Genomic DNA, 12,685 nt, shown 5'->3' with positions numbered 1-12,685 from the left:
TACCTAATCACTTTAGTGTTTTTCAGGCTGAAATATTAGCAATAAGAGAGGTGGCGAATTGGCTGAGAAGTAATGTTCCAAAAAATGTGGGCATTAATATATACTCAGACAGTCAACCTGCAATAAAATCCTTGGACTCTGTGTTCCTCAATTCGAAAAAGGCCATCGACTGCCGCAAATCTCTCAATGAGATGGCTGAGCAGTACAATATTCACCTAATATGGGTGCCTGGCCATAGGAACATACCGGGGAACTGCGAAGCGGATGAGTGGTCAAGGCTAGGGACTACCTTACATATTCCAGGGGAACTAGAATCTGTTGGTATGTCCCTGGCTACCTGCAAGCTCATGCTGCGTGAGAAGGCTGTTATGATGGCAAATGTTCGATGGGAGAATTGCAAGGGCTGTAACGACACCAAGCAAATATGGCCCCATTTAAACTTAAACCGCACACTAGATATGCTAGTGTTCTCGAGACATCAGATATCACTCCTGATATCTGCTATAACGCGTCGCTGCCTGATAGGCGATTTTGCAAAAACTATAGGCGCGAAGTATTGTATGAGCTTTCATGATGCGGAGGAAAAGGAATCAATTAAACACCTCTTGTGTGAGTGTCCTGCATTTTGTGTAAAGCGCAAGCAACTTTTAGGAGCATATAGCTTCAGATTACTGGCGGATCTGGAAAACGTTAACTTAAGCAGTCTACTAATGTTTTTGGAACAATCAGGTTGGTTCAACAAAGAAAAACAATCAAGAAGGTTCAGCGGTTAAAACTAGAAGTGCCCATATGTAATAGGTACTTTTAGTTAATGTGGTATCACAATGGACTGAATAGTCTAAGTGAGCCTGAATCTTAATCGGTCTGCCACTTTAACCTAACCTAAATTATTTGAACACAGAAATTAATCCTGAACAGTGGCAGCGTTATTTCGATCCCACCATCTATCAAAAGCATTTTATGTTTGGCGAGAAAACAACAAGTAACCTAAGCCTTCGAACAAATCTCAGATTATTCCACTGCGAAATATGTCCTGATGGATGGGTGTACGACGTGGAATGTTACCAACGGCGTTACGAAACGATTGCAAGTTTTTATTAATGATAGTGATGTCATTCATAGCCAACATGTTCTCCCAATGTAAAAGGGATAATATAGATTGTATTGAGAAGAAATATTTTCTAAAGAGCCTTTTTCAAACTTCCGTTTTCTCCGGAAAGTATTTCAATTCGACTAGGATTTACCTCTTCGTTGTATTGGAACACTGGATTCATCATCTTCTGATGTAGAATAATTGAGTTTTCTTTTTGTTGCACCGCTTTGAGTAGTCGTTGTTTTTGAACTATTCGCTGATGTTAGTGACGACCTTTCCGTATCGCTGTCAATATTATTGCAGTAACGCCGACTATCTCCATTAGTCGATTCACATTCGGAATCATGTCCGTTTGTCATTCGGTAGGACATTTCAGAATTATGTACATGTAAAAATTTTCCAGCTGTTGTCTTGACCACACAAACACTCTTCGTTATTGAATTCTTTATCGATTCTGCTGCCGGAGGTACCAGTGCCAATGGTGGAGTTTTCGCCACGCCACGACTTGTTTGTGTTCCAGATGTATATTGTGAATGCAAATTGTGATGATGATACATTTGGTTTTTGTGGGCCTTGGAAGAGGATGCCTTTGGTCCCAGATAATTAGAAGTAGTTGCGTCAGTCTCTTCTTCATCGGAGGCAGATTGTTGGAGATTTTGTATCAAACACAATACGGCCTTTTCTAATTGTAAAGGATTTTCCGAGGCAGGAACATCGGCCAATGCTTGCGGAATTTTTGTATCGATAATCACAGAGAACTTATTCTTCATATTTTGTACACGTTTGCGGCCTTCTTCTTCACTGAGCAGGGTGTTTACACAGATAAACGAATGTACTTTATTGGTGCTCTTATCGATCTCCAGGAAACCTTTGGTATGTAAATAAATGATCTTTCCATTGCGGGTGAAAAGGCGATATGTTGATTCACCATAGGAACTATTACAATCATACACTGCAAGATAATCATAGAATTATAGCGGAAATTTTCGAAAGATTCAAGTACAAAACTCACTTTGCCTTAGAGCCACAATAACCCATCGAACATCGTCTTGATGCATAAACGTAAATGGACTCAAATTACGCACCTCATCGGTCATATAACCTGCAACCAAGCTAATGCGCTGATCACAGTCGATGATACGGCCATCGATTAAGTGACGTGTCTTGTATTCCAATCGATTGGCCTCAATGATTGGGTTAATGACTGGCGGTCGGACGATACGAGCAATGGCAATTAAAACCTGAAAGATCGAATTGTTATTACATACCGGTGGCTATGTGATGCATAGAACTTACCACATCATTCCCACTTATCGTGTGCAATGGCAGGATGTCCTCACGACCTCTACTTCGTCGCATTAGTTGTAAAGTAGAGGGAAATGTACTGGTTTTGACACCTCTAGGAGCCATATCACTACGTCGAAAACTACCTTCGATTTTAACTAATTCATAACTTGTTGCTTCCGACCGAGGTCCTGATCTAGCTAGCCTGAAATTATTAAATTTAATAATAAAATTAATAAACTGGAAATGTTTGGAAAATACATTACTATCATGAAAGTACATAACATATTAGAAATTTAATGTGTGGTCATTTACTTTTGAGTTAGATCTGACTTGGGGAGGGGAAATTCAATTTATTATCGAACTGATGAATTTCTCTTTTGTTGCAGAGAATGTTGATCAACATCAGCTTAACAGTTTTGTGTAAATAAAAACAGTGGCCTAAAACTTGACCATAACGAACTTTTAGTCAAAAGTTCTTACCTTACTGTAAAACTTCGACGATCTTCTTTCAACCTTCGATCGATTTCCTCTTCTTCGGTTTGTGTTCGTTGCCTTGGTTCACCGTTTTCATCTTCAGGTTGGATATCAAAGAGGTTATCGATATCAGTAGGTATAAGTTTCTGTTTAAGCATTTGATGATCTTCAGGATGAGTAATATGCATTATATTTTGTCCATATAAATCAGCCTGGAATTAGTAAAAGAAATGAGCAAACGAAAATTAATAAATAAAGGCTTGCAATGATTCATCATCGATAACATAGTATGGTTAAATGCGCCTCAACTGAAATTTCTGTATGCGAGTGAGGTGTGGATATTGAACTCCTTAACTTTTGCTGAACTTTGACGTTTTGACGAAGCGTTAAAGGATTCTATGCTCAAGATTCGCCAGATCTTTCATTTGGAGGCATCAAAGATAGCAGATTGGATCCATGTGGATGTAACATAGATGGAAAATCTCAAACGTCAAACGGAAATATAGCATCTACATTTCTTTTGTCTTGTAAACTCCGAAGGACGATACTAAATGGAGACAAATTGTGCATAATCCTCAGACTATTAATCGTGCAATCAGAATGCAAAGCTTTCGGTGTCCCGATCATAATTTGTTGAACTATGACGTGACCAATCTTGGTGTTCGCATTTATGATGTACCTGATGGTGGGTTTGCAATAAGGACCCTGAGCTCAAATAAAGGAGTGGATATAGGTTAGGTTAGTTATAATGGCAGCCCGATATTTCAGGCTCAGTTAGACTATTCAGTCCATTGTGATACCACAGTGGTGAACTTCTCTCTTATCACTGAGCGCTGCCCGATTCTATGTTAAGCTCAATGACAAGGGATCTCCTTTTTATAGTCGAGTCCGAATGGCGTTCCACATTACAGTGAAATCACTTAGAGAAGCTTTGAAACACCCAGAAATGTCAGCATTACTGAAGTGGGATAATCCACCGCTGAAAAACTTTTTGGTGTTTGGTCGAAACTGGGTTTGAACCCACGACCCGGTGTATGCAGGGCGGGCATTCGAACCATTGCACCACGGTGGCTCCCAAGGAGTAGATATGGTTGGGTCATAATATAACATAGGTCGACATCTTTGTAAAGTCCGTAGGAAGGAGATATTTACGGAGGACGAGTTTGAGAATACATTTATGGAAATCTTGGACGAGACGTAAAACAGATAATCCCGCCGATTCTCGATATCCTTCAAAACTTGTAATTGAGGCATCAAAGTTACCTGATCCTAGAATCCAGAGTCCCAGGGGATCTGCGAGTTCGTAGAAGGACGATACCAAATGCCTTCTGCAGACAATTTGTGGAGAACTCTCATACTACTAATCGTGCAAGCAATCTCGCAAAGGCGAGATTTCCGTGTCCTCGGATCTGTTAGCCTGCTATTAACACTAGCCAGGAGAAAGTGATCGAGGTGATAAAGGCAAGTAAGACATCGATAACAGATGGTCTGAATACGAGGATGTCGAAAGACATGGAAGTGGTCTATGGTTAGGTTAGGTTAGGTTAGGTTAGGTTATGTGGTATCAGGCTCACTTAGACTATTCAGTCCATTGTGATACCACAGAGGTGAACTTCTCTCTTATCACTGAGTGCTGCCCAATTCCATGTTAAGCTCAATGACAAGGGACCTCCTTTTTATAGCCGAGTCCGAACGGCGTTCCACATTCCAGTGAAACCACTTAGAGAAGCTTTGAAACCCTCAGAAATGTCACCAGCATTACTGAGGTGGGATAATCCACCGCCGAAAAACTTTTTGGTGTTCGGTCGTAGCAGGAATCGAACCCACGACCTTGTGTATGCAAGGCGGGCATGCTAACCATTGCACCACGGTGGCTCCCAAGTGGTCTATGGAAGATCTCAAATCCGAACCGTCTGCATTTCTTTTGGCTTGCAAACTCCGAAAGACGATACCAAATGCCTTCAGCAGGCAATTTGTGGAGAACCCTCATACTACTAAATGTGCCAGCAGAAAGCTTTCCGTATCCACAAATTTGTTAGCCTCGTATGGACATCAACTAGGATAATGTGTCCGAGGCGATAAAGGCTGGTATATGTCTGGATACAAGGATTCCAAAACACAGCGAAGAGAATGGCGCCCAATTCCTTGTCCAACCCAGAAATTTCTTCTTCCAAACCATTGAATTACCATTGACGACACTGCCAAATAGGGAAGGTAGTTTCGATACTAAAAACCGAAAAATACACTTCTGTCCCTATAGTGAAGATTGTGGAAACATCTAATGATGATGCAGTGCTTGAACTCGCAGTGTTAGTGTTACCCAATGGTGAAATACCAAAGGACCATACCCATTTCATTTTCTCTCCATAAGTAAATTCATGGTAAAACGATCTTACCGCTATGCTAATGAAATTTTCATTGTAAATGATTAGATCGGTTTTAGACACCTATAATTTTTATTTTTATTAAATTTGTAGACAGCAATCAGCCAATTTGAATAATTTTCCCAAATACGAGTAAATTAATTAATACATACCTGACAATGACCCAAATGCTGTTCTATACTAGAAGAGACCAAAACAATCTGACCATTACATGTTAATGTTAGAAAGAAACTATCTAACAATTTCATCAGCGCATCTGTCGTCTGGACCGAATGACTACTTAGACTTTTACCGAACACTATAAGGAGTAAAGGGGAGAGGATAATATCAATGGATGCTCGGCTGGTATTTTTTGTTTAATACACTTACCATACTGAAGACGTAGTCCATGGGCGGCAAATCTGAGGACAGCCGTCTTGTCGACACGTCTAGGAGATTCCGCAACATGGGCTACCATAGTTGATAGTTCTTGTATTGAGCCATTGAGTTTATCTCTTCGATTCTTTTCCGCACGATTACGAGCTTCACGTCCGCTAAAAATAGAGAAAAGATTTAATATGTCGATATTGTGAAAAGAGAGCAAGAGTATCACATGGATAGGATATCACAAAATTAATGGGAAAAAGGAGGTCCCTTGTCATTGAGCTGAACATGGAATCGGTCAGCACTCAGTGATGAGAGAGAAGTTCATCACTAAGGTACCACAATGGACTGAATAGTCTAACAGTTCGGTCACATTGGGTAAATATTTGACAGAAATCGAAAAAGAGTTCGTTGCCACAGCCTGACCAGCAAACGTTTTTAGCTCATATTGGATATATTGCATCACGATAAGAGAATTTTCCATAAACGGTTTACGGCCATTTTCATGTAGCTCCGTTAGGCAGAAAGTAAATTGCAAATGTTTTCTCTCCGGTTATCTTTAACTGAAAAATTTTCAGCAGTTAAGTTCATAACTGACATATGGAATATATAGGCGAGATGACAGATATGTCCATAGCGCGGTCTAAAAGTTAGCTAACGTAGTACTAACGGACCTACAAGAAAATGTTCGTTATAGATATTTCGAAAGTGCACTTGGAAAAAGTTTGATTCTTATTTTGGGCAAATATTTGCCTAATGTGAACAAACCCTAAGTAATCCTGAAATAACGGGCTGCCACTGTACCTAACCTAACCATCACAATAGAAATTTACTATCGCTTAGTTTATTCTCGGTTTGGACGAAATTCAAATCAGCCAGATTAGCCATACAACAAAAGAGTGAGACACTCTCAACGGGCGGAGAGGTACCCCGTGTATTTAGCCATTGTTTTAATATCAATGCTAATTCCTCGAGTAATTGTGTCATGCTTTAATATTGCATGCGCCACCAATAGAATTTGTATAAACAATAAAGTGACAGCCCGCTTAAATTTCAGGCTCACTTAGACTATTCAGTCCATTGTGATAACATAAACAATGATTCATATCGAAAATCATATTTTTTCGTATTCTTAAGTATAACGTTGTTCTTTATGTAAAATCCAGAGTTATGGATTTTTGCAAAATTACATCGACATCACAGTGAGTTTATTTACATAAAGAAAACAAAATAGATTATTGTCCAGCATCTTCGATGGCATCAGTGCCATAATGAGGACAGTTTCACAGAATATCTAGGAGTCGAAAATTTACTCTGTAATACCCAACGAAGTACTTGGATGGTGAGATGGTATTAAAATTCTTAGTAATATCCATTGGGACTTTTCGTATAATAACTTCATATGAATATTCACGCAGAAAGGATGCATCTATCCATCGCCTTGTTGTAAGAATAAATATGTACGTATGTGTGTTTTTGCATATAAATGAAAAAGATTTATAAAATTTCCATTTTATACTTTCGAAGAAATTTTGTCATTTTTCCCTCGTTAATAAGAATTGACCTTTTTCAGAACTTGAAGCACGCGATTATAATTAATATATGTATCCACGTTCCAACGAAGGAATTGTGTATAGTTGGGTTAAATTGTAGACAACTGCACAAAGAATACTTTAGAAATAAACAAAACTACAATAATCCAATGAAAATAGTTGGTAGAATTCTATAAAAAATGGTAGATTGTTTACTGTTTGGCAGAATCCTTGAAGTTTTAGTAGATTTTATATTTTTTATAAAAATATTATTTGCAAAATCATCTATACAGATAAAAATTTGACAACGTTTTCTATAGAAATAAAATTTTGACAAAATTTTCTATAGAAATAAAATTTTGACAAAATTCCCTATTGAAAATATAAAATTTTGCAAAAAAATTGGAAAGGGGGACATTTTGTTAAAATTTTCAATAAAAATAAAATTTTGACAAACTAGAAACAAAATTTGACAAAATTTTCTATAGAACTAAAATTTCGGCAAACTTTTTTTGTCAAAATTTTCTATAAAAACAAATTTTTACAAATTTTCTACAGAAATAAAATTTTGACAACATTTTCCATAGAAATAAAATTTAGACAAAACTTTCTATAGAAATAAAATTTTGTAAAAATTTTCTATATTTTTGGGTGGAGGAAACATTTTGTCAAAATTTTCTATATATATAAAAAATTTAGACGCAATAGAAAAAATTTTCTATAGGAATAAAATTTTGTGTGAAAATTTTCTATAGAACAAAAATTTTGACAAAATTATATATATATATATATATATATATATATATATATATATATATATATATATATATATATATATATATATATATATATATATATATATATATATATATATATATATATATATATATATATATATATATATATATATATATATATATATATATATATATATATATATATATATATATATATATATATGGGAAGTTTCCTCTTAAGAACGTGAACTAAGGGTCTTGAACCAAATAAGTTCTAACACAACACTTTAATATAAAGAATTAACATTTATTAATAAAAAAAACATGAAAGAAAGTAAATTTAAATGAAAAAATTAAATGATTGTTTTCGTCTTAAAATCGCGTCGTCTCTTCGGTAGCGCGTCCTCTTCTCGACTGACTTCTCTCTTCTTCTTTGCAACTTTAATAGCGAATTCCTTTTGTTCTTAGAGTTGCCATTTCTCCCTTAAATATCGGATCCCACATTTCGGCCCTCCTGCATTGAATTCGTCTCGAATTCATCGTCGTCTTGATGCAATCCCCACGGCTTGAGGTATTGGGCACACGTTGTTGTATTTCGGGGTCCTTCAGAATTACCCACCTTGCTCACGTCGTAAGTATCATTGACCTTGACCTTCGCCACTACATAAGGTCCGTAGTACTTTTGTTTGAGTTTAAGACCTGGTCCAAACTGTGTCCTCTTAACAGCGACTAGATCTCCGATATTGTACTTTGTTGCTTGCTTTCGTCGTAAGTTGTAACCTTTCAGGTTCTCTTCTTGAATCTTCAGGATCTGCTTCTTTGCGTTGCTTCGCAATTCTTCTCTTTGTGTATTAAAATGTTTAACCATTTCATCGTCCATCAATTTCTTTATGTGTAATTGATCTGATGTTCGCATCTTCGTTCCGATCAAAAGTTCAAATGGTGTACATTGTATACTTCTTGAAAATGTCGAATTCATGGATTGTTGTACCTGGTGTAGGTACTTATACCATTTCGTTGGATCTTCTACGCTTAACTTCGCCAATACTGATGCTATCACTGCATTCATCCTTTCTACTTGTCCGTTGGCTCTTGGTAGACCCGTCGTGATTAGAATGTGTTGAATGCTTTCTGATTCGCAATACCTCTTAAATTCGTCAGAGGTAAACGCTGTCCCTCGATCGGATATTATTCGCATTGGGTTTCCAAAAGCGGTACTCTGCATCGTCAACTTGGCTATCACTTCGCTTGAAGTTGTACTTTTGGTTCCATAAAGCCAACAAAATTTTGTGAACGCGTCTACTACCACAAAGATATGCTTGTATTGTTTGTTGGTTGACTCTAAGGGACCTAGATGATCTACATGGTAAGTATGCAACGGCTCATCATACTTGTGGTGTGGATGTAATTCACCTTCCTGCCTTCCTCGTTTTCTGTTGATAATGATACACTTTACGCAGTTGTCGATATGATGCTTAATCTTTTCGTCCATTTTCGGCATATAATATTCTCGACGCAACAATTCTTTTACTTTCTTCGCTGCAAAATGTCCATTCTCATGTGCTTTGCGGATCACTTCTCTTTGCATTGCTTTTGGAACGACTATTACCTCACTGTCATCTACTATTTTATATAAGATGTCGCCTTTCATTATATATCCGTCGAACTCGTCTTGTTCTTTAAGAATGTGAATAATAGGTTTCAATTCATCGTCGTTATTTTGGGAATTTCGCAATCTAGATACAATATTATCTTCGGCTATCCTCATTACAGGATGTCTACTCAAAAAATCGACATGCCTCATGCGAGTTCCTGCTCTGTGTTCCACCTCGTAGTCAAACTCCTGGAGTAGCAGTATCCACCTTGCCACTCTTGTGCATAGATCCTTCTTTTCAAGCGTCTTGGTGAAAGCGTTACAATCAGTCACAATTTTGAAATGAATTCCTAGAAGATATACGCGGAACTTCTTCAAGGCTTCCACAACAGCTAATATTTCAAGTTCGTAACTGCTGTACTTTCTCTCCGCCTCAGATGTTTTTCGACTCATGTAATACACAGGATGAAGCTGACCATCGCTCGGTAACTTTTGCATCAGAATTGCACCGTATCCGTCTATTGAAGCATCAGTGTGCAACTCGGTTGGATAATCTTGGTTGAAAATACTCAATACCGGGGTATTGCATAAAATATCCTTTAAATCATTAAATGCCTCAATTTCTCGACTACCCATCTCAAATGTAGCATTGTTTTTGGTCATGTCAGATAATGGTTTAGCTATGATGGAAAAGTTTGGAATAAATCTTCGCAGGTATCCAGCTAATCCCATGAAACCTTGTAGCTGTCTTAAATTCGTTGGAACTGGAAACTTAATTACGGCATTCACCTTTGCCGGGTTCGGAGATATCTTTCCGTCTTCTATAACGAAACCCAAAAATTCGATTTGCTTCTTGAGAAACTTGCACTTCTTAAGGTTCAATTCGAGTCCATATTCTCGACAAAGTTGAATTACAGTCATTAAGTTTTCTACGGCCTCATTTTCGTCAGATCCAGGTATGATAATATCATCTACGTAGGGTAGAGCAATTCCCTTACGCGTCGTCTCTCTAAATATGGCATTGATATATCTCTGGAAAACCGCTGGAGAATTAGATAGACCAAATGGTACTTTTCTAAATTGATACTGTCCATTATGGGTTACGAAAGAAGTAAACTTCCTACTCGTTTCTGCGACAGAAACATGGAAAAATCCATTTTTCAGATCTAATGTACTAAAAACCTTCGCATTCTGGAGTCGATCCAGTTGGTCCTCGATCAGGGGTAAGGGGAATCGATCTTTAACAATGACTTTGTTTATGCGGCGATAGTCTACGCAGAGTCTGGAAGAACCATCACGCTTTTTAACAAGAACTACTGCGCTACTGTACTCAGAATCGGATTCCTCTATAATTCCATCTCTTAGCCACTGTTCCACCTGATTGTCAACTAAGCACCTTTCTATAAATGGAAGTCTTCTAGGACGTGTCGCTATTGGTGTGTCGTCTTCCAAAACGATATTCATTTCTACATTTACAGACTTACATTTTTCCGGTTTATACTCCTTTATGATTTTCTCGACTTTGCTTCTTGCGTCTGTAGTTGCCATTTCGCCTATATCCAAAGATTCAACTTCTACACAGCCTATTCTCATCAATGGAAAATTCTCGTTCCCAGAGTCTATTTTCCGAATGACAATACCGGTCGGCCGTATAACCACTTCAGCTTGTGAGAAAAAGTTTTCACCAATTATCAGATCAACGTTTATAGAGTCTTGTGGCACTACTACAAATTTCACATCGTATTGTTCGTCGTCAATTATGACTGTCTTCTCAAATTGTCCAATGGGTTTAATTTTTGCACAACCAAAACCAATTAAATAAAAATTACATTTGCAAAGATTCGCGTCAGAAATATTTTTGAAAACTTTCTCCGTCATTATATTAAATTTGCTTCCGGTATCTATCAATGCTATATATTCACGATTATCTATTTTCACCGTTTTGTTCATTATTTCATCCGCTTTTAACAACCGAGTATTGGATAATTGTGAATCTTTAGTGTTACACTGTGTCGCTATATGGCCAAATTGGTTGCACTTAAAACATTTTACACCTTTATCCTTATCTTTACATTCGTTTGATTTGTGACCTTTGGCACCACAGTTATAGCAAACAAGTTCTTTTTTGTTAACACGGTTACCGTCGCTTTTCTTCTTATCAGATTTTTGAATAATCACTCTCGAGTTATTCTCACCTTTTGATTTCTCGCGGAATGTTTCATATACGGATAGTTTTTCTTTAAATTCACGCATATTTTTTGCACCATATAACATCGACTTATTTAAATTTAAATCATCGATACCGTCGATAACATACTGGATTATTGAGCCCTCCTCAACTGAGCCTCTGCTTGCTATTTCTTTAACGTTGAAAAAGTACTCAAAAACACTCTCTCCTTTTTTCATCTTTCTTTCAGAAAGTTGTTTGTGTATTTGCGCACTATTTGTCTTTCTGGAAAATTCGTCAATGAGTGCGGCTCTCAATTTTGTCCACGATGTTATGCCCCTCTCGCTTTGGACAAACAATTTTGCCAGACCACACAATGATTTTTTTGCAAACACAAACAATTGAAAGCTATCCCATTGCATTATTGCTGCAGTCTCCTCTAATTCGGTTACCCAAACTTCAATTGTTGGTATACCCGTGCCATCAAATTGTCTAATCGAGTCTTCAATGTCGCGAAAATTCAATGTAAATCTTGGTGTTGGTGTTTGTTTTGTTTTTGGTTCGCTTACACATATACCCCTAGCTGCATTGCCGCTCTCAAAAGTAGTTGAGAAAAAGCTTTCGTTGTGTTGGTCTCCGTCTTGCGTCGTCATTATGCCCTGAGCCTGTCGTTGGTTTATTTCTAATTTCATATTTGCACACTCTTCGTCTTGATCATCGTCTTCTTCGTTTTCTGCATCCTCATTAACACCGTCTGTGTCTGATGCCAGTAAACAACCCTTCCTTAAATTCTTGAAAATATGTAGCATCAAATCGTCTGCTCTGTAACTGATGCCCAACAAGTTGCAAATAGAAATCAGATCTGCCGACGTCAAATTCTCTCTCACATAGGCAGCTTTCTTTTCATACATAGGAGCATTTTCGTCGTAATCGAAACCTTCGAATACTCTCAACCGCTGTCGGTTCGATCTATCACCTTCTTTCTCAAACACTAGCTTATGTAAAGCTACAACAACTTCTCTTCTGCTTCTACGAATGTTCTCACGCACACAAT

General features: G+C 37.5%; 1 protein-coding gene across 7 annotated transcripts in view; it reads right to left on the bottom strand.

Moving 5' to 3' along the window:
* The window catches only part of gce (germ cell-expressed bHLH-PAS), a 77,239-nt gene that overhangs the window by 9,941 nt on the left and 54,613 nt on the right, over nt 1-12,685 (bottom strand). For all 7 annotated transcript variants that reach the window (XM_075298201.1, XM_075298199.1, XM_075298200.1 and 4 more), the window contains 6 exons: nt 5,608-5,771; nt 5,391-5,536; nt 2,861-3,066; nt 2,390-2,582; nt 2,106-2,334; nt 1,245-2,045 (listed from right to left, as the gene is read on the bottom strand). In XM_075298201.1, the coding sequence (XP_075154316.1) occupies nt 1,245-2,045; nt 2,106-2,334; nt 2,390-2,582; nt 2,861-3,066; nt 5,391-5,536; nt 5,608-5,771 (1,739 nt within the window). The remainder of the gene's footprint in view (nt 1-1,244; nt 2,046-2,105; nt 2,335-2,389; nt 2,583-2,860; nt 3,067-5,390; nt 5,537-5,607; nt 5,772-12,685) is intronic.

This window comes from Haematobia irritans, chromosome 3, assembly GCF_050003625.1.
Source record: "Haematobia irritans isolate KBUSLIRL chromosome 3, ASM5000362v1, whole genome shotgun sequence".
In the NCBI taxonomy this organism is placed as follows: Eukaryota; Metazoa; Arthropoda; class Insecta; order Diptera; family Muscidae; genus Haematobia; species Haematobia irritans.
Note: the sequence above shows the minus strand (reverse complement) of the source record. Positions and strands in the feature narration are given on the sequence as shown.